Source organism: Equus caballus, chromosome 7, assembly GCF_041296265.1.
Source record: "Equus caballus isolate H_3958 breed thoroughbred chromosome 7, TB-T2T, whole genome shotgun sequence".
Lineage (NCBI taxonomy): Eukaryota > Metazoa > Chordata > Mammalia > Perissodactyla > Equidae > Equus > Equus caballus.
In genome coordinates, this window is record NC_091690.1 from 27,494,502 (window position 1) to 27,515,021 (window position 20,520).

At 39.6% G+C, this 20,520-nt stretch overlaps 1 protein-coding gene across 5 annotated transcripts in view; it reads left to right on the top strand.

Moving 5' to 3' along the window:
- CBL (Cbl proto-oncogene) overlaps positions 1 to 20,391 on the top strand; it is an 82,548-nt gene extending 62,157 nt beyond the window's left edge. For all 5 annotated transcript variants that reach the window (XM_070273773.1, XM_023644986.2, XM_023644988.2 and 2 more), the window contains 5 exons: positions 589 to 683; positions 9,534 to 9,674; positions 10,050 to 10,150; positions 10,861 to 11,043; positions 12,055 to 20,391. In XM_070273773.1, the coding sequence (XP_070129874.1) occupies positions 589 to 683; positions 9,534 to 9,674; positions 10,050 to 10,150; positions 10,861 to 11,043; positions 12,055 to 12,344 (810 nt within the window). In that variant the 3' untranslated portion in view covers positions 12,345 to 20,391. The remainder of the gene's footprint in view (positions 1 to 588; positions 684 to 9,533; positions 9,675 to 10,049; positions 10,151 to 10,860; positions 11,044 to 12,054) is intronic.
- Positions 20,392 to 20,520: the final 129 nt, after the last annotated feature.

The following is a 20,520-nucleotide window of genomic DNA, read 5'->3' on the forward strand; positions in this document are numbered from 1 at the left end:
CTGAGGTTTTGAACCTGGCTAACTAGGGACATGTTGAATTTGAGATAAGCCATTGAAGGGAGAATTGGCCAGTAGGTAGTTGGAAATCAAAGAAAAAGGTGGAACTGAAAGGGTAAGGTTGAGGAATGCTGTGCCCTTAAATGAACTCCCTATTCCTTGATTGCATGGGAAACGAGAGGGTAACTTAGATTTCAGTGGCATCTATGTGATGGGCAGTTTAAGTAGTGAGAGTGGATTAGGTTTGACTTTCTGGTGACATCAATGTAGAAAGATGTATAGAATTTGAAAGCTAGAAAAGGTATTTGTGTAGACAGCCAATTTCCTCAAATCTTTCTAGAATTAAAACTAACAAACAAACCTCATTTCCTTGGCTCTTTTTAGATCTGTCTGCGTAATCCTTACATTTGAGCTTTCTTCAGAGCTTGAAAAGCAACTATGCTTTTGTTAGATGTAACAACCCCTAAGGATGACATTGAGAGTGAGGTCTCTGTCTATATTATCGTTCTTGTAATTTTGAATAGGTTAAATAAGTAAGAGGAGATACTTAATTGTGTTAAGAAGGTACTTTTTCAAGACTTTTCTTTCCAGAATATGAATAGCAGCCCATTAGCCGGTCCAGAATGTGAGCACCCCAAAATCAAACCTTCAGCATCGGCCAATGCCATTTATTCTCTGGCTGCCAGGTGAGTTTACTAAAAGTTGTATTTCATACCGTGCAGTTGGTACTTTAAGACAGCTTACTTATAGAAAATTTAGAAAACCCACAGGTTGGGCCCTGCCCCATGGCCGAGTGGTTAAGTTCATGAGCTCTGCTGCGGCCCTCAGGGTTTCGCTGGTTCAAATCCAGGGCACGAACATGGCACCGCTCATCAAGCCATGCTAAGTCGGCATCCCACATGCCACAGCTAGAAAGACCCACAACTAAGAATATACGACTATGTACCCGGGGGCCTTTGGGGAGAAAAAGGGAAAAAAAATAAATAATAAATAAATTAAATAATTAAATAAAACCCACAGGAGAACAAAGAAGAAAATAAAAATTGGTCTGTATTTGCTTCATGTAAAAATTTTCATATTTTATCTTTTGGACGATTTCTTTCCATTCTTTGTGTACATGTACATAGATCAGTCTTGGTGGGGTCGTCAATTTTATTAATCTTCTCAAAGAAGCAGTTTTGGTTTTGTTGATTTTTTAAGAAAATTCTTAATTCTTATAATTTTTAAATTTTAATTCTTAGGTATCTGCTTTTTTTGTAGTGGAATACACATAACATGAAATTTACCATCTTACCCATTTGTAAATGTACAGTTCAGTGGTATTAAATACATTCACATTGTGCTGCCATCACCACCATCCATCCCCATAACACTTTTCATCTCGTAAAACTGTAACTCTATCCCTATTAAACAATAACTCCCCTTCTCCCCTCCCTCCAGTCCCTGACAACCACCATTACACGATCTGTCTTTGTGATTTTGACTCCTCTAAAGACTTCATATAAGCACAATCATACGGTATTTGTCTTTTTGTGACTGGCTTATTTCACTTAGCATAGTGTCCTCAAGGTTGATCCATGTTGTAGCATATTGCAGAACTTCCTTCCTTTTTAAGGCTGAAAAACACTCTATCATCTGTGTATACCACATTTTGCTCATCCATTTATCAGTTGATGAACACTTGGGTTGCTTCCACATTTTAGCTATTGTGAATGAGGCTGCTATGAATGTGGCTGATCAAATATCTCTTTGAGACCCTACTTTTAATTCTTTTGGGTATATACCCAGAAGTAGAATTGTTGGATTGTATGGGAATTCTATTTTTAATTTTTTGAGGCCCCACCATACTGTTTGCCACAACAGTTACACCATTTTACATTCCCCACCAACAGTGCATAAGGGTTCCAATTTCTCCAAATCCTCGCTAACCCTCGTTATTTTCTGTTTTTTTGTTTTTTTTAATAGTAGCTGTCTACCCTAATGGGTGTGAGATGTATTTCAGTGTAGTTTTGAGTTGCATTTCTCTGATGATTAGTGATGTTGAGCATTTTTTCATGTGCTTGTTGGCCATTGATTTATCTTCTTTGGAGAAATGTCTTTTTAAAAGGTCTTTGCTCATTTTTTAATCAGTTTTGTGTTTTTGTTGTTGTTGAGTTCCAAAAGTTCTCTGTATATTGTGGATTTTAATCCTTTATCTGGTTATATGATTTGCAAATACTTTCCCCCATTCTGTGGGTTTCCCTTTTACTTTGGATAGTGTCTTTTGATGCACAATATTTTAAAATTTTCATGAAGTCCAATTTGTCTGTTTGTTCTTTTGTTACCTGTGCTTTGGTGTCATATCCAAGGAAATTGTTGCCAAATCCAATGTCATGAATCTTTTGTTGTATGCTTTCTTCTAAGAGTTTTATTTTATAATTTAGTTTTAGATCTTATGTTTAGGTCCTTCATCCATTTTGAGTTAATTTTTTTATATGGTGTTAGGTAAGGATCCAACTTCATTCTTTTGCGTGTGAATATCCATTTTTCCCAGTACCATTTGTGGAAACAACTGTCCTTTCCCCATTGATTGGTCTTGGCACCCTTGACATTAACTATTTCACCATATACGAGGGTTTATATTTCTGCAAAAAACGTCGTTGGGATTTTGATAGGGTTGCATTTAATCTGTAAACCGCTTTGGATAGTATTGACATTTTAATAATATTAAGTCTTCCGATCATGAACATAGGATGTGATTCCATTTATTTAAATCTTCTTTAATTTCTTTCAGCAGTGTTTTGTAGTTTTATTGTACAAGTCTTTCACCTCTTTGGTTAAGTTAAAGAGTATTTTATTCTTTTTGATGCTATTGCAAATTGAATTGTTTCTGAAATTTCCTTTCTAGATTGTTCGTTGTTTAGAAATACAAGTGATTTTTGTGTGTTGGCTTTGTATCTTGCTACTTTGCTGAAGTAATTTATTCCAGCAGCTTTTTTGTGGAGTATTTAGGATTTTGTACATAGAAGATCGTATTATCTGCAAACAGGGAGATAATTTTACTTCTTTCTTTCCAATTTGGATGCCTTTTATTTCTTTTTCTTGCCTAATTGATCTGGCTGGAACTTCCAGTACTGTGTTGAATAGAAATGGTGGAAGTGGGCATCCTTGCCTTGTTCCTGATCTTACAGAAAACGCTTTCAGTCTTTCACCATTGAGTATGATACTTGCTGGGGGGTTTTCATATATGGCTTTGTTATGTTGTGATGGTTTCCTTCTATTTCTATTTTGTTGAGTGTTTTTATCATGAAAGGGTGTTGAATTTTGTCAAATGCTGCTTCTGCATCAGTTGAGATGATAGTGTGGGTTTTTTCCTTCATTTTGTTGATGTGGTGTATTGATCGATTTTTGTATGTTGAACCATCATTGCATTTCAGGTATGAATCCCACTTGGCTATTGTGTTAATCCTTTTAATAGGCTACTGAATTTTTTTTTTTGCTTGTATTTTGTTTATAGACTTTTAGCATCAATGTTCACAAGGGATATTCTTCTGTAGTTTTCTTGTAATGTCTTTGTCTGGCTTTGTATCGTGGTTGTGTTAGTCTCATAAAATGAGTTAGGAAAATCCTGAAAGTCCTTTTCAATTTTTTGGAAAAGTTTGAGAAGGATGGGTATTAATTCTTCATTAAATGTTTGGTAGAATTCACCAGTGAAGCTGTCAAGTGTAGGACTTTTCTTTGTTGGGAGATTTTTTGACTTCTGATTCAATCTCCTTGCTAGTTACAGGTTTATTCATTTTTTTGTGATTTAGTATTGGTGAGTTTTGTGTTTCTAGGAATTTGTCCATTTCATCTAGGTTATCTAATTTTTTGGCATACAATTGTTCATAGTACTCTTATAATCCTTTTTATTTCTGTAGAATTGCTAGTAATGTCCCCACTTACATTTCTGATTTTAGTAATTTGATTCCTCTCTTTTTTCTTAGTCCATGTAGATAAAATTTGTCAGTTTTGTTGATCTTTTCAAAGAACCAACTTTTGATTTCACTGATTTTCTCTATTTTTTTCCTATACTCTATTTCATTTATCTCTGTTCTAATCTTTATTATTTCCTTCCTTTTGCTAGCTTTGAGTTTAGTTGGTTCTTTTTCTAGTTGTTTAAGTTGTAAAGTTGGGTTGTTGATTTCAGATTCTTGTTTTCTAATATAAGCATTAACCATAATTTTCCCCCTTAACACTGCTTTTGCTGCATCCTGTAAGTTTTGGTATGTTGTGTTTTTGTTTTCATTCGCCTCTAAATATTTTCTAATTTTCTTTTTAATTTCTTCTTTAATCACTTGGTTGTTTAAAGTGTATTGTTTAATGTCCACAATTTTGTGAATTTTCAGTTTTACTTTTGTTACTGATTTCTGACTTCATTTCATTGTGGTCAGAGAAGATACTTTGTATGGTAACTGTCTTTTTAAATCTATTGAGACTTAAATTGTGGCCTAACATAGCGTCTACTGGAAATGTGCCTTGTGCACTTGAGAAGAATGATCCAAGCTTAGGTTGTCGGCATAGTCAGTTTCTGGTGAGGAATCTCTTACTGGCTTGCAGGCTTGCATGGCCTTCTCCCTGTGTCCTCACATGGCCCTTCTTTGATATGTGCACACACACAGAGAAGAACGGCAGCAAGCTCTCTGGTATCTCTTCTTATAAGGACACCAATCCTGTTGGATCAGGATCCCATCCTTATGAGCTCATCCAACCTTAATTACTTCCTCAGAGGCCCCATCTCCAAATATAGCCACACTGGGTATTAGGGCTTCAGCATGAGAATTTTGGGAGGACAGAAACATTTGGTCCATACCAGATGCTTTTGCTCCATTCCACAAATTTTGATATGTCGTATATTCATTGTTGTTCACTTCGAAATACATGCTTTTCCCATTTGTGATTTCTTCTTTGATTCATCAGTTATTTATGTGTTGCCTGATTTTCAAACATTGGAAGATTATCTAGTTGTCTTTCTGTTACTGCTTTCTAACTTCATTCCAGTGTGGTCAGAAACCATACTCTGTGATTTCAACTTCTGACATTTGTTGAGACCTTCTTTATTGAGTAGTTTATGGTAAATTCCAGTATTATGTACCACCTTCATTTGATATGAATGTGTATTCTGCATTGTTGGTATAACAGTCTATATATGTCAGTGAGGTCAAGTTTGGTAATTGTTTTCAAATCTTCTATCTCCCTGCTCATATTTTTTTATCTACCTGTTCTGTTAGATACTAAGAGGAGTATTTTAAGTCTTCCCTTATGATTGTGGATCTCTCTTTTTTCCTTTTAGTTCTGTTCATTTGTGTTGTATATGTATTTAGCCTATGTAATTAGAATACATAGAAATTTAGAATTATTACTACTAAATGAGAATTGTTTTTATTATTCCATTCACTCTCTACTTCAACTTGCTTCCCTTAAGTATGCTTTGTCTTATATTAAAATGCCTATATCAGCTCTCTTTTAGTTAGTGTTTGCATGAACTTTTTCCATCCTTTTACTTTCAACTTTTCTGTGTTCTTATATTTAAGGTATGTTTCTATGATGTGCACCTCAAAAAAAAGGTATGTTTTTTCGTAGATAGTACATACATGTTACTTTTTATCTTAAATCCAGTCTAGCATTCTTTATCTTACAGTAATTGGAATATTTGTTCCTGTTCTTTTCCCCATCTTTTCATTATTCATTTTTTTATATTTTCTTGCTTGCTTTCTTATGGATTAAAGTATTTTTTATTATACAATTTCACCCCTTCTGTTATTCTTTCAGTAGTTATCCTAGGGATTTCAACATTCACCCTTCACTTAGTAGAGTTTGCCTTGAATCAGTGTCTCTTAACACTTCCTGGACATTTAAATTTCCCACATATTTACTCTCTCAATATTGCTTCCTGCTTTGCTGTGCTTCCATCTGGAGTCTTTTTCCTTCTGCCCAAAGAACTTCCTTTAGAGAGACTCTGTGTGCATGTGTGCGTGTGTGTGTGTGTGTCTTGGTGTATCTTTTATCAGTGGAGTCTCCCAAATTTTATTTCGCTGGAAATATCTTTTATTTCGCTTGCATTTTTTTTTTTAGCTACTGTTACTGAGTATAGTATTCTGAACTGGAACTATTTTAACACTTTAAAAATACCATTCCACTTCCTTCTGGCTTCCATTGTTTCTGGTGAAAAATTAGCTCTGAGGTTTAATGTTGCTTCTTTAAAGGTAATGTTTCTTTTATGACTACTTATAAGACCTCTTTGTCTTTGGATCCCATCAGTTTTACTATAATGCTCCTATGTAGTTTTCTTTATATTTATCCTTCTTAAGGTTTGTAGTTTATTGATTCTGTAGTTTGATGTTTTTAATCAGTTTTTGAAAATTCTTGGCCACTATTTCTTAATATAGACTGAATAGTGTAGTCTTTCTTTCTGTCCTTCTGTGACTCCGCTTATGTGAATGTTCAACCTTTTCACCATGTCTCCTAATAGCCCTTATGCTCATTTCTGTGTTTTCCATTCTTTCTCCTGTCTTTACTTTAATCTGAATAGTTTCTGCTGTATTTCAGTTCTCTAATCTTTTCTTTTGTGGCTTCTAATCTGCCCTAAATCCATCTGTTGGATTTGTATTTTCAGATACTATGTTTTTAGGTTCTAGAATTTCTATGTCCTTTAAAAAAATTTATTGGTTATAGTTTTCTAATAAATTTCCCCATCTTCCTTTTTTTTTTATTGGATATATAAATTATAATTATTTTAAAGGCCATATCTGTTAACTCTAACTTTGTCTCTCCAGCTTGGCAAGACAACCAAAGTCTGTTCAACTCCTCAATTGATGCTTTCTTCTTGGTTTCCCAGGATCTAGCCGCATGCAGACACAATTTAGGGATTAGCAGTAGCTCTAGGGAAAATTATAGGCAGAATTTCAAACCTACTTTTCTGCTGTTCCCTTCTCTAGACTTTTGGTTCCTCACGTCTTGGCCATCATGGTACCCCCAAAATTTTAGTTCTTCTCTCCCCAGCCTGTTGAAACTACCTTTAAACCCCAAGTTCAGAGCCCCTAATATGGGACTTAATTGTATTCTCTCTGGAGTCTTGGCCTCTCAAGTCTTCGCTGCCTGGTCGTTCTCCAATATTTTCTTTCTTTTCTATTTTATCCTGCTTTTATAGCTAGCTGTTCTAGGCAGATGGTTAGATGGTGCTTGCTACTTGTCTGTGGCTGTAGACATGTAAAATGTGTATATGTTTTAGATCAAGTTATGGTTTTATATTCTCCCTTTTTTTAAACTTAGCATTATATCTTGGGCATTTCTCTGTATCATTTAGAAAGTTCTTCAAAATCTTTGCTTTTAATGATTGCATATTATTATATAATGCAGCTATATCTCACATCCCCTTATTGTTGGATATTTATTTGGTTAAGAACTTTTATTGTAATAAATTTGCTTCAGTGAACATCTTTGTACATAATCAGAGATACAGCCAAAGTAGAATTACCACAACAAAAGAATGTGAATGTTTTAAAGTATGTATTGCCAAAATGCTTAATGAGAAGGAATTGCAATTTTTATATTTTTATTAACATCATCAACAAAAAGAATTATAATTAAAATTTTTGATGGCCCTTTAATGACTGTTTCTCTTTATGAAAGTAATGTGTTAATTAAAGAATATTTAGAAAATACAGATAAGTGACCCTGAAGAAATAAAAGTTATCCATAATCTTAACTACCTAAGACAGTAGTTAGCAATTTGATCTATGTTCATTTGCCATTCTTGTGTGAATGAAATCATATTGTACAGGGAATCTTACTGTACTGACTGAATTCTACTGACTTAAGTAGAACCTCAGTATGTAAAATAGATAAGAACAAACCTGTGGTAGAAGCAGAAGTGGGCCTCCGAAGCTCCTGCTTGGAACCTCTGAGATACTCAGGGACACAGTTGACCAGATATATTGCTGTATGTGTGATTCAAAATTTATTTACTCAGTACACTATTATTTGGCAGTTAGGTTGTTACCTATTTTTTCAGTATTATAAATAATGCTGTAATGAGTATTCTTGATTATTTCCTTATAAATAATACTATAATGAATATACTTGATTATTTCCTTAAGGAAAATTCTTAGAAATGGAATTCTGAGTCCAAGGGTATGCAAGTTTGGTTAAATACTTTTGCTGAATTATACCCCAGAGAAGTTCTACCAGTTTCTTATTTCTAAAACTATATAAGAAAGTACCCATTTCCCTTCATCTTCACCAATACTTGGTATTTTTTCTTCATCTTTATGGATTATTCCTCCCCCCTCCCCCCACCCAACATTTTATTATGAAGTTTCAAACATATGGTAAAGGTGAAAGATTTTTACAGTGAATATCCATCTACTTACCACCTGGATTCCACTGTTAGCATTTTATTATGCTTGTTTTATCACACATTTGTCTGTCTATCTATACTTCTACCCATCCATCAATCTTACTTTTTTGACACATTTCAAAGCAAATGGTAGATACCAGTACACTTCCACATCAGAACTTCAGCATGCAATGCACAAATAATAAAAGTGATTTGTAGACGTAAGAAAAAGTCTCAAGTGAGATTATAGGGGGCTGTCATTCTCTGTTAGGTTTCTGTAGCATTTAAGTGTTTTATAATAAGGAGCTATTGCTTTTATAGTTAGGGAAAATAAACATTAAGTAAACAGACAAATCAAATAGGTGCTCCTTACAGAGTATTAGAATGTGCAAAGAAGTATAAAAAGGAGAACACTCATTAACATTCTCAGAAGCAACTTTGTGTGTGTGTGCATGTATGTACATGTGTGTTTCTTATATAATTCATGGTTTTTCTGTTTTTGTCTTTGTCTAGTTTCAGGGGTCAGGGTGGCAGGAGAAGTTTTGTTTCAGAAGCTTCTGGGTGAGAGTTATATATGGCAAGATCTCTGATGCAGATGTCAGAAGATCTGAGGTCTAGTCCCAGAGTTGATGCACTACCAGGGCACTTTATCTATTTTTATTTCAGATTTTTCTTGTAAAAAAGGAGGAGGAGGAAAATGTTTATATGATGAGATAACACGTGAGAAGACTTTTGACAAGCTGTATATTCTTTGAAACCATAGGTAGATTTTAGAATTGGGATTTGGTATACATTCCTAGCATATTGTCAGAAAGCCACTTGCTGTTTCTTGTTTCATGTCTAGTGAAAGAAAGACTGGCATACTACCTCTTGGCCTGGGACTGTAAATTGTCTGGGGACTGAGATAACTAGGATCAGGTACTATCCCAGTGTAACACACCTCAAACAAAATAGCAGCACCTTTGGTCAACTGAAAGTGAAATCTTAAATTAGTGAATTTTTTAATAATTAACTATCATCGCTAGGAGAACTAAGTTTCCTAGGTGGCATCTATTTTGCTATGTCAAATTTGAGTTGTGGTCTGTTTTGAAACCACTTATTTCCTAGTTGAAAGTTTTCCAGCTTGTTAATTCTTTTTGTTTTCGTTTTCATTTTCTGTTTTTTATTCTTCATCTTCCAGACCTCTTCCTGTGCCAAAGCTGCCATCTGGGGAGCAGTGTGAAAGTGAGGAGGACACAGAGTATATGACTCCCTCCTCTAGGCCTGTAGGGCTTCCAAAGCCAGAGGTGAAACGGCCTTTGGAGACAGCCCAGAGTTCACGGTAGGTTCACAGCAATCCTGTTTGGAATTCTATTGACACCACTCACCTGCTTGACTTGCTACCTGCACGTAGCGTTATCCAGGCATAATTAAAGCAGAAGGATGTATCTAAGCCCTGGTGTTGAAGCCTCTTGCAGCTGGAAGCCAAGTCCATTTATGTTTCCTTAACATCACAGTAATTTCAGAAACACTCATGTCTGTTACTTGTCCCAAGAGTCAATCTTATGACATTTATTAGTGATACTGGCAAAAGGAGAATGTATTATCTTGATAGACTCAGGGTCTAGAGTAGTTGTGACTAGATAAATCATAATAAGTTTGCAGATAACAGAGTTCTATTTCTGAAGCTCATTATGCCCCTTTCCTTCCGGTTCAGAGCGTGTGACTGTGACCAGCAGGTTGATAGCTGTACATATGAAGCAATGTATAATATTCAGTCCCAGGTGGCACCCTCTGTCACAGAGAGCAGCACCTTTGGTGAGTAGCCATTCTGCTACTTTAAAAATCATTGATGTGCCATAGGAATGGGCCTGTAATATTTGGGTAGTGAGACAGCTTGATCTAAGTGGAAAATTCTTTTAAACAATTTTCTTTGCAAAATATCTTTGATCTGTGAGCAGTAAAACTCCCTCCTCTTTTTTATTTCCTGTTCATACAGCTAGCTCCTTTTGTGCTTTTTCATCCTTCCAGGGCTTGGAGACATTTGTATAATATGACCTGGACCTGCAATGCTTGCAGCTCCTTGTTATTCCCATTGCTTTTTAGCGTTGACGAAATTCTTTTGTGTGTAGGGTGGTGAATATTCACTTCCCATGTTAACTAGCTTACCAAATTGAAAGTTCAAGAAGGCAGCGCACCCAGGGCCCTTTGGCTGACCTTCTAAGGTGAAATGCAGATAGAAATATTGAATGAATGCTATAAAATGGCACTTGAGTCTTTGGCATCAGTGGCTGTTCACCTTGACAAGGGTAGCTTTTGACATGTTCAGAAAAGTAGAGCAGGATTGGTGCAGATTTTATTTTCCGTTTCTTTCGTCTCTACCCACAGGGCCTCACGTGGTGTTTGGCCCATGGTACATAGTCGGTAACTGATTCTATACATGCATGAATGAATGGATGCCCCTATGTTGAAATGTGTTAGATGATGAAGTATGTTAGAAGAAGGTGACTGCACAAACTTTTCTCTAGGTGAGGGGAATTTGGCTGCAGCCCATGCCAACACTGGCCCTGAGGAATCGGAAAATGAGGACGATGGGTACGATGTCCCGAAGCCACCTGTACCGGCAGTGCTGGCCCGCCGAACTCTCTCCGATATCTCTAATGCCAGCTCCTCCTTCAGCTGGTTGTCTCTAGAATGTGATCCCACAACAAGTGAGTCCCCAGGCTACCTTGGGTTTGTACTAAATTGCTGTATGGCTCCTAGTTTATCCTGAAACAGAAGTGACTGCCCGAGTGACGACAAGTCAGGAGGTAGAAGTAGTGGACTGGAACTTCTGTATAAACAGGTGGAAAGTAGTCCTAGTTCTCGAATTAGGAAGTTAAACTATAGCCAGACTCTTCAGGATTTTGCCAGACTTGGAAATGATGTTGTTCCTTAAACCATGGCTCCTCCTGTGCTGGTGGTAGATAGGATATCTGGTTCTTCTGAGTGTGCCTTGTGACAGTGGCAGTTAAGCTTGATGGTTCAGACCACACATTCCTAACTTCTAGGCCCCATCCCATTGGAAAGGAGGTGTGATGACTCTGGAAAGCACTCTGAATGGGCCTGGGGCCAGCACACATTTGGGCCTTGACTGTCAAGGGCTGCTCTTCTTGCATTTGTGGCCGCCTGAGGAGGCAGCAACCCCAGTCACTGTCACTTTGGAAATTGAAGACAGCCTTCAGGACAGCTGGTGAAAAAGATAGACAGCATCCAGTTGCCCAAACAGGCGGTGGTCCCCACCCACCAGCTTTGTTTAAAGCTTCTCCACTGCAGCTCAGGCTTATTTCTGTTCCCTTATTTGTAAAAGGAGGAGTTTAGTGTCTTCTCTGGTCCCTCAGAAATTTTAAAAAGATAATCCAGGCAATAATGTGTGTGAAAAATTGTTGCGAAGCATAAAGCATGATGCAGATGCAGATGTTCTGTGCTTATGGCAGCAGTGGTTATTGTTGGTAGAACAGGTGCACGGTATATTTAGAAGGGCTCTTCTGCTGTGAGGAGGAGGGCGCTGTCTGCTAAAACCCTTGAACCCGTGAAACCAGCCTTGTAGCTGAAGAGCACACGTACCCAGATGGCAATAGGGCAGTGATATCTTGATATTACCACACTGTTGTTGTTATTACTGCCATTAAATGAAAATTTTCCCCCAGATTTGCAGGTATTTTCTTTCCTATTTCTTCTAGACTTCACTGAGGGTTCCCAAGTTCCGGAAAGGCCTCCCAAACCATTCCCTCGGAGAATCAACTCTGAACGAAAAGCTACGGGTAGCTGTCAGCAAGGGGGTGCTGCTGCTGCTTCTGCTGCCGCCGCCTCGCCACAGCTCTCCAGTGAGATCGAGAACCTCATGAGTCAGGGATACTCCTACCAGGACATTCAGAAAGCTTTGGTCATTGCCCACAACAACATTGAAATGGCCAAGAATATCCTCCGGGAGTTCGTTTCTATTTCTTCTCCTGCCCATGTAGCCACCTAGCAGATCACCTGCCTGCTGCAGCTTTAGAGGACCCATGAGCTGGGAGCTCTTACTTGAGTAGCACCTAAAGGGGCAGAGGTTCCTTTGGAGACTTCACAATGAAGTCTTACCCTGTCTGTAGGATATCACATCTGTGGTTCCAAGATTTCAACGCAGTGGAATGAAAATTGGAGCAGCTAGTGTGTTTTATTATTTTATTTGTTTTGAGAGTGCGTTTGAAGGTGTCCTTCAGTCCCTGCTTAGAGAGAGTGGATTTTTATTAAATGGTAGTCTACCTGGGGAACAGTCCAGAAAGCAGTAGAAGTATTGTGCTGTAAATCCTAATTGAGGACTTAAGACTTTCCTGGGTTAAGAATGTGGTCATGTGTGTGTGTGTCTGTCTGTCTGTGGTTGTGTGTATGTCTTGTGATTATAAGATTAACCTGCTGTCTGTGTTAATCCCAGGTAGGGAATTAGCACAAGAGGTTTAGGAAGGAATCTTTTAAAGATTTCCATCTACTGTGGTATTATACCCAACCCCACACTCCCCTTTGGCTTGGATTATCATGTGCATAGCTAAAGTCTCGTATTTTTAGAACACTGTCCCTCTGTCCTTTCCCCTGTCTCCTCCTTCTTCCTTCTCCTTGGTGTCTGTCATTGGCAGTGGGCTTGCTATGACCAGCCTTACTGAACTCTAGTGGCTTATAGGATGTTCTTTAATAGTGTGCTGGTGTTGGTTTGTTTGGTAGATAGGTGGGGGAAAAAAGTACTGTTGCTGTGTCAGTATAGTCCCGTTTGATCCTAGCAGCTAACACTGGTCACTCCAAAGCACTGTTTCTATAGGAACATTGAATCTGTGCAAATAAGATGTTTTAATTATCCTAATTACTTAATGACTGATCTGAGATAGAGGCCTTCAAATACATTCCATGCCCTCCCTGTGGGAGTCAGTTGCCTTGGTGCCAGGTATGTGTTCTAATGTAGTCATGAGTTTTTCTATTTAATGGGAAGGGAAGAATATTTGTTTCCAGCATGGCTTTCTGGCCCAAATACCATGAAGCTTTGAGGAAGCTTCATTCACATGCTCTTTAGCTTGTTAAACATAAAATGTACAAAATAGAGAATAAGGATTTAAGTATTCAGTTTTTCTTCCCAGTGAATTAATTCCAGCTTATATTGGTGTCTCCCTTTGAACATGAGCCAGGTTATATTTTAAAAAATGATTTTTTTCTTTGCCCTTTAAGGAATGAGGCTACCACCCATGGTAGCACAGCATTTTGCTGATAATTAGCACCAATCCACATGGTGCCACTGATGACTGGGTTTTCTCTTGTGCCTATGGCTTTGGGAATGTAGCATCTCCTTCCCCTTTCCTCTTCACCTGAGGTCCTGCATACTCTTTACTGACTGTGTTCTCCACAGTAATGAGACATCAGTTAGTGTCATAAATGACTTTACAATAGTCAGAGACAATATGTGAAGAGCCCAGCAGTTTGTGTAATTGCGGTTTCATAAAGAAGATTCAGAGTCCAGCGTGGAGTGCCGTTAGCCAGTTCCTGTAGATACTGCTAAACGACCCCTCGAGTTCAGTTAGTTCTCTGTCTCAAGGCTTGCTGACATCCCTAGCAGGGTGTAGCCTTCCTCCTTGTCAGAAACAAGCCTGCTCTTTGATCAGTCTACTCTCCTCCAAATCTAAACCATGCTTCTGTCTTTAGATCCAGACAGAAATGACTCTCCTCAGATCTGTTTTCTTTCCCCTCTTGTCATCTCTGGAACTGAAACTTTTTCTAACTCTTCTCTTGGCTTTCAGCTACTCATAGATCTTTTAGTTTCATCTCTTGCCTCAGAGCCATTTACGTTCCCAGAGGAGACAGTCCAGAACTTCTTGTTGATTTGCCATGGTTACCCAGCGTCTCCTCTCCATGGCAGAAAACAACACAGCCCACCGTCAGGTGCGGGAGGTCCTGAATTGGGGTGGAAGGGCAGGGAAAGTGGCAGTGAGTAGGAAGCAGTAACCCAGCCTCTCCTTTTGTTTGTGGTAACATTTACTTTGCATTTTGTTTAGCTGTTGAAGGCCTAGACAGAGAAATAGAAAAAAATGGCAGCAGTTTCCGTGCCTGTCCACACTGGAGCTTGTCCCTGTCCTCTGTATTTATTGCCTGTAGACTGAAGATCTGTCCAGAGAACAAAAGCACAGGTTCTGCATGTCTTCTCCTTTTCAGTGCATCCAAAGTCGTCGTCTTTGGAGATTATGCCCTTACTTATATAGGCTAAGGCCAAGTTCATTCTTCCTTTTCCTAAGTGAGCTCCTGTGTATCTCGGCGGGTCAGCCCAGAAACTGGGGCGCCAGATCCCTGTGTTGAACACGTGCACTGTTGATTGGCTTGGTTGCTAGCTTGGTTGGCAGTGTATCTGCAGGCTTTCCAGGTTTTAGACCTTTCTGGGAGGGGTTTCCCTTTGGCTGGGTGCTCTGAGGGCACACCTGGGTCCATGCCTGAGATTGTCAGGCGAGCCTCAGGAAAGTTTTCACATGGCTCTTGTTTTGAGGATATTTCCAAAACTTCAGTTTCTTAAAGTTCCTTTGACTGAGACACCAGTAACTTGTTCTTCATCCTCCATTTATGTGGCAATTTTTAGTTCTTTGGCTGTGCTCTGAATTTAACTAAAATTGCCCTTTCACAAAGTGGGCTTTGAGTTTTGCCATTTTGGGCAAACCCATCTCCTTTCCCCCTCCTAATTACAAATGGTTCCTCTTCTGTTAACAATCAGGTGGATAAGGTAAAAACCACTTTGGTATTTTCCTTTTCCTCAAATGCATTAGGCTGTTCTATTCAACCCAATCTTCTGCTTTTCCTGTATCTTTCCTGGGTTCTGTAGCTGCCTTGTTGCTGGGTGGCTGCTTTGCAATACTTGATCAGCTGCCCCTTGTCATACTCCTTCCATTAAAGTAGGGCATTCTCAACGTGGAAAGACCCTGTGGCTCTGTGATATACCTCCCTTTAGGTAAATAATAGATTGGGCAGCTTGTTGTCTCAGCATTTATCTGTTAATATTTATGTCAGCAGTGACCTGCACCTGTGGATGGCCGTTCTCTTCCCCAGCCCTACCCTGCATATTCTGCCATTCTTCTATTCTCTCTCTTCTGATACAGACAACACCCCGGCCCAGGATGTGGGCCAGTACTAATAGTATCATTTAGCTGTTTTGTGGATTTAAAAAGTTGTTTTGGAGATGGGGGGGGGGTGTCACTATTCTTTGTACTTAAAATATTTATTTCCTCTATAGAAAAGTAAAATATATTTTATGGTCCAAACAGCAAACTTACAAATGAATTTTTGTAAATTTATTTGCAAAATAGGGACCAGCTATATGTTCCCTTTGAGACACCATTAACAAGATCTAGACCTTTTTGTGGGTGATCAGCAGTGGTGTTAATGCGGGATATTCTCCTACCTCACATCATGACAGTCAGAGGGTTATAGACCTTCTTCCCAAACTGGTTATAAGTCCCCCTTCTTGCTGTTGGCCTTTCTTCCTCTGCAATGACCACTGCCCATGGGATAGCAGTATTCTGACCATTGGCCTGGCTGTGTTAACAGCTCGTTTGTTCATTCAGCAAATGTTTATGAGTGATTGCCATGTGCTAGAAGTGTCAGCTCTGTGTTCTTTGCCACCTTGTGGTGATTCACTGACGTTGGGGGATTGTACTTGGGCTGATAGCACTTGCATTTGGCCCTAAAATAGCCCTTTCCAGTAAGGTTGTGCAATTTTTGTTTATAGCTCTTTTATGTAGACATATATTTCCTTATAGAGCTGTTCCATGTAAAATCAGTTCAAGACTCTCTCAGTAACCCCTCTTGTCTTCCCATAGCTTTGATAATGTCTGTGAGGTTCCTTGGTATAAGTCTTATGGATACCCACCATTTTTATGTATTTCAGTGGAATCTCTTTGTTGGCTTGAGGGTTATATTGACTCAGAGTTTCATGATAGGGCAGTTAAATGTTTAAGCAAACATCTGCCCACAGTCCCTTTTCCAATCTAGTGCCTTCCTTGATCTTTTTACTGAGCTGCTTGTGTCCCTAATTCCCCTTGTTGGGAAGTTTCCTTCTAACCTTTCTAGGTCCTGTCACGATCTCCCATTCTATTTGCAACTTCATTTCTAATCGTTCGACAACCTTTGCAGCTAATCCTATGTCTTGTGAGAGCTGAAGGTGTGGGAGAGGGATGGGCACCTGTCTCTGGGTCCTAATCTTCAGCCAGTTGTTTGGTCTCTCAGGAGCCAGGCGGTAAAATAGATTTAACTCAGTTCTCAGAAATGTCAGGGAGCTTAGAGAGCTTAGCGACCCTAGAACTTAGTATCAAAATCAACACATCATTATTCTCTTAGACTTTCAGGCTTTGGAAGTTCAATTTAAAGTATTCTGACTCAGCAGAAAGCATTACTGTCACTACTCTGATCTCAATCTGTATTAGCAGTCTTTCTTTAGAAATGCATATAGCCATTTAATGCATGGAGGGTGCATAGTGGAAGAAGGTCAAGGTTGTATCTTTGACTGTCTTGTTTAGGAATCCTTCGGATGCAAGAAACACAAGTATTTAAGCTAAGAAGAAAGGAGGAAGTCATAAGAATGCAAAGTATTTCACAGAACCCAGTATAATAAGTACAGCTGATTCTTGCATGGAGCTGGAACTGTGAAACTTTGCACCTCGTCCTTTCTCCTGCTTGTCCGTCTGTTTATCGGCTTGCAAAGCCCCAAAATAGACACCCCAGTCCTCGAGTCCACACAACCGCCCAGCTCTAGAGACCACTGTTAACAGATTCCCGATGCCTCTTCGTTCATATTCTCAAGGAGTACGATCAGCCCAGCACATTGATGGCGTATCTACCCCTGACCGGTCAGGCTTGCCACACAGAGCAACAGAAGCCTGGTCCCTCGGGAGGGTTCTCAGAAGAGAGGAGATGGACAGAATAGACACCCTAAAAATACTTTAGTAATAAAACTGCTGTCGTGCTGCTTTTTTGAGAGTGGAAATGCAGGCATGGGACTGTGAGATGTGGAGGAAATTCTTAGGTTTAACTTAATTCAGGTTACTGTCTTTGTTTCCTGTTTTTCTTCCCTTTATGAGTCTTGGCATCCAAGATTTCTTTCCTCCCTCTTTAGGACCAGTTTCTCTTGTTCCGGAGCTAGTCTGTTCTTAGGTGACATTTCTTAGCCTTTATTCAATCTCAGGTTTTTAACCTTCTTTCATATTATTTAGAGAGCAGATCACAAATCCCACTGTAGCCACCCATGAACTTCTGAGCTCTCTTCAGGTTTTAGCGCTGAAAATACGTTCATTCTGTGGGCCCACGCATGGCCTGTGTCCCTCGAACCCTCTTCCTCACCCTTTCCTTTGGTCTTTCCTGTATGGAGGGAGCTCTGCAGTAATATTCTTAGGCAGGCCTCCTAGGTACCTCAGAAATGACTTTGTCGTAGCCAGTAAGAATATATAATAGTTGGGACAGTTGCCAGGATATAAATTAGATGTAGATTCCAGTTTAGAATAGAGTTTTTACTGAGAGCTCTTTAGACAGGATACTTTTGTCTTCCTTGTCCAATTGCTTTCTTTTGTATATTAAAGGCTTTATTTTTTTTTTTTTTAAACTGTGCTTCTGCTTGCCTGAATCTTTTGGTCTTATCTATCTCGTCCCAGAGCATGTGCCGTGTTATTAAGGCATTTCATAATTACTTGTAACTTTTTTAAACTGCTGGAGTCATTTGATATACACAGAAGTAACCTAATAACCCAAAGATATATATTGAGGCACGTGATGAAGGGTGGGTCATCAGACCTTGCCTTGGATACTCTATTCAAGGCTCCAGAATTAAGGAGCAGAGGGCAGCAGTGCCGTGTGCCTTCACAGTGTCCTAGGAGATCTGGTTTGGTTTCAAAGGGAAGTGTTTCTTGGTTCCAGAAAGTAGCACAAGAGTAAGAGACGGAGAACCAGGGATGGGGAGAGGGAGCCCTGCCAGGAGGCTCCTTCCCGGTCAGATGGAGAGCACTGTGCTGATAGGCCAGCTGTTGACTAACGGACTAACAGCTGTTTGGAAATCTCGCTGCCCCTTCCCTTGTATAGTGCTTGAGAAGAATGTGACTGACCACTCCCTCTGTTTGCACAGAGCGAAGGCTGAAGGCCAACCTCAGAGCTCCTACTGATTTGGCAGCCAATCAAATCAGCAGAGTTCTGATTGTCCAGCCCCATATTCTTGATTCAATCCCAAAAATGAATGTGAGTGGCACCCTCCACTTTACCTCTCACAAGTTCTCCTTCCACCTCTGAACCAAATTGGGAGGCCAGAGAGGAGTATTGCTCAAGACATGCTATGTGCAGCTCCTCAGGCCTTGCACTGCCTCCATGCTCAGGCCCTGAAGTGGATGTACTGTATGCCTGAGGCCGGCACTCTGACATGTGTCAATGTCCCCTGTGTGTCAGTTCCCTCCTCCTCCTTCCCTACCTCTGACCGTTATGGGTGAGGGTAGCCATGCTTATGGCTGTCTTGAAACTGAAGAGGCAGAGAACTACTTACGAGTCTGTAGAACACGTGTTTTCTCTTCCTTGGCTTCTTCCTTCTGCTGTGTGGGTGAGTAAGCCTGCGGGCACAGTGCCCATGAGACTGGATGCCTCCTGACCTACCCTTCTCAGCATTGTTTTAGTGTCTTGGCCTTGACCTCCTGCTGAAACACGTGGTAGGGGCATGGCAGCTATGAGGTACCTCCTACATTTGCTTTCTGGCTGTGGTGACTTGGGAATTTTTAACCTTATATATCTTTTTCCTTTATTCAAAACAAAACAATTTTTAGCACACTGAAAAAAAAAAAGCCAAACATTTTGTGCCTTTCTAAGGCAGCACTGTATCCCAGGCTGCATTTTAGGACTTAATATGGAAATACCAGAGTCTTAGCTCCTCTACCTTGAGTGTCATTAGTCCCTCTAGTCTCGGGGAGAGGAAGAAGGACGAGCTCTGTGGCTGGAGAGATGGCACGCAGGTGTGGCATGTCAGTGGTCCCTTCTCCCTGCTGTGATGCTCAGTTGCAAGAAATAAGCATTGTACCCTGGGATCATTGGGTTGGTTCCACAGTCTTAGTTATCAAGTTGAATGCTCTGTCTTCTGCAAGAAGACAGAATGTTCCTTGATTTCCAGGTATACTCTGGACCATTTCAAGCGTCCCAGCCTCCTGACCCTGTTCCTGACCCGACCACATGGAGAAGTGTCGGATGGGCTCTCCCGAGAGGGGAGGCTGGTTGGTTGTGTTTGTCTTGTCTTTTTGCTGGAGCCTGTGTGGGCCTAGACCTCCTGCCTCTCCCTTCACCCTGGGCTGTCATTGCCTTTGAAGACTTCAGACTTAAAGCATTAAGCAGCTGGTGCCCTCTGCAGGGTCTGATTTTCCCCTGGGAAAACTAGCAAGGACCATGTCCCAGAAGCCTGTCCTCAGTATTGTGGCCACTGTAGGTTTCGGCAGAAAAAAGAGAAAAAATGTTTCCTATGTAATGAGATTTTACTTCTCTCTTTCCTTTTCTGAGTTCTTCCCTGCCTTTAACTAATAAAGAATTGGGAGATAGAGACAATTCTTTTTAAAGTCCTCCTTATTTAGGATCTTGACATTCTTGGCCTGGGTGGGGCTGGAGAGAACTCTGTGCTGTCTCCAGAGTGAAGAGTCCCAATTTGTATATCAGTGTTAAAAATAAAACAAAACGAAAACTTAGATGAGATTTTTGTGGACTATTTTAAAAATGTGTCATTAATATAAAAAAAAATTTATATTAGCAGTATTTAATCATTCTCACCTGTAAAGAATAAGAAAAACAGAAGGTAAATATTCTTACAGAGAATAGCAGAGCTTTAAGATTCATTTTCATTTTAAGTCCATTTTGTTTTGCCAATGTATTAATGTTTAGAAGTCTGTTATACTAATGTTATTTATTAATTTTTTCATTTCCATACACAGTTAACTAAAAAGCTTTTTCAAGCACCCCTGTCTGTAAAAAAAAATATTTTTAAATAAAGTTTCTTTTGTTGTAGCAGACTTGAGTTCTTGCTCATTGGCTGGGGTGAGGGTGTGATAGGGCCTAGGCCCACTTATTCATCATAGTAAGTCTGTGCTTTTACCTCCAGGGCCAGTCTGAGTGACAGGGAAGCCTAGAAAAAGGGTGAG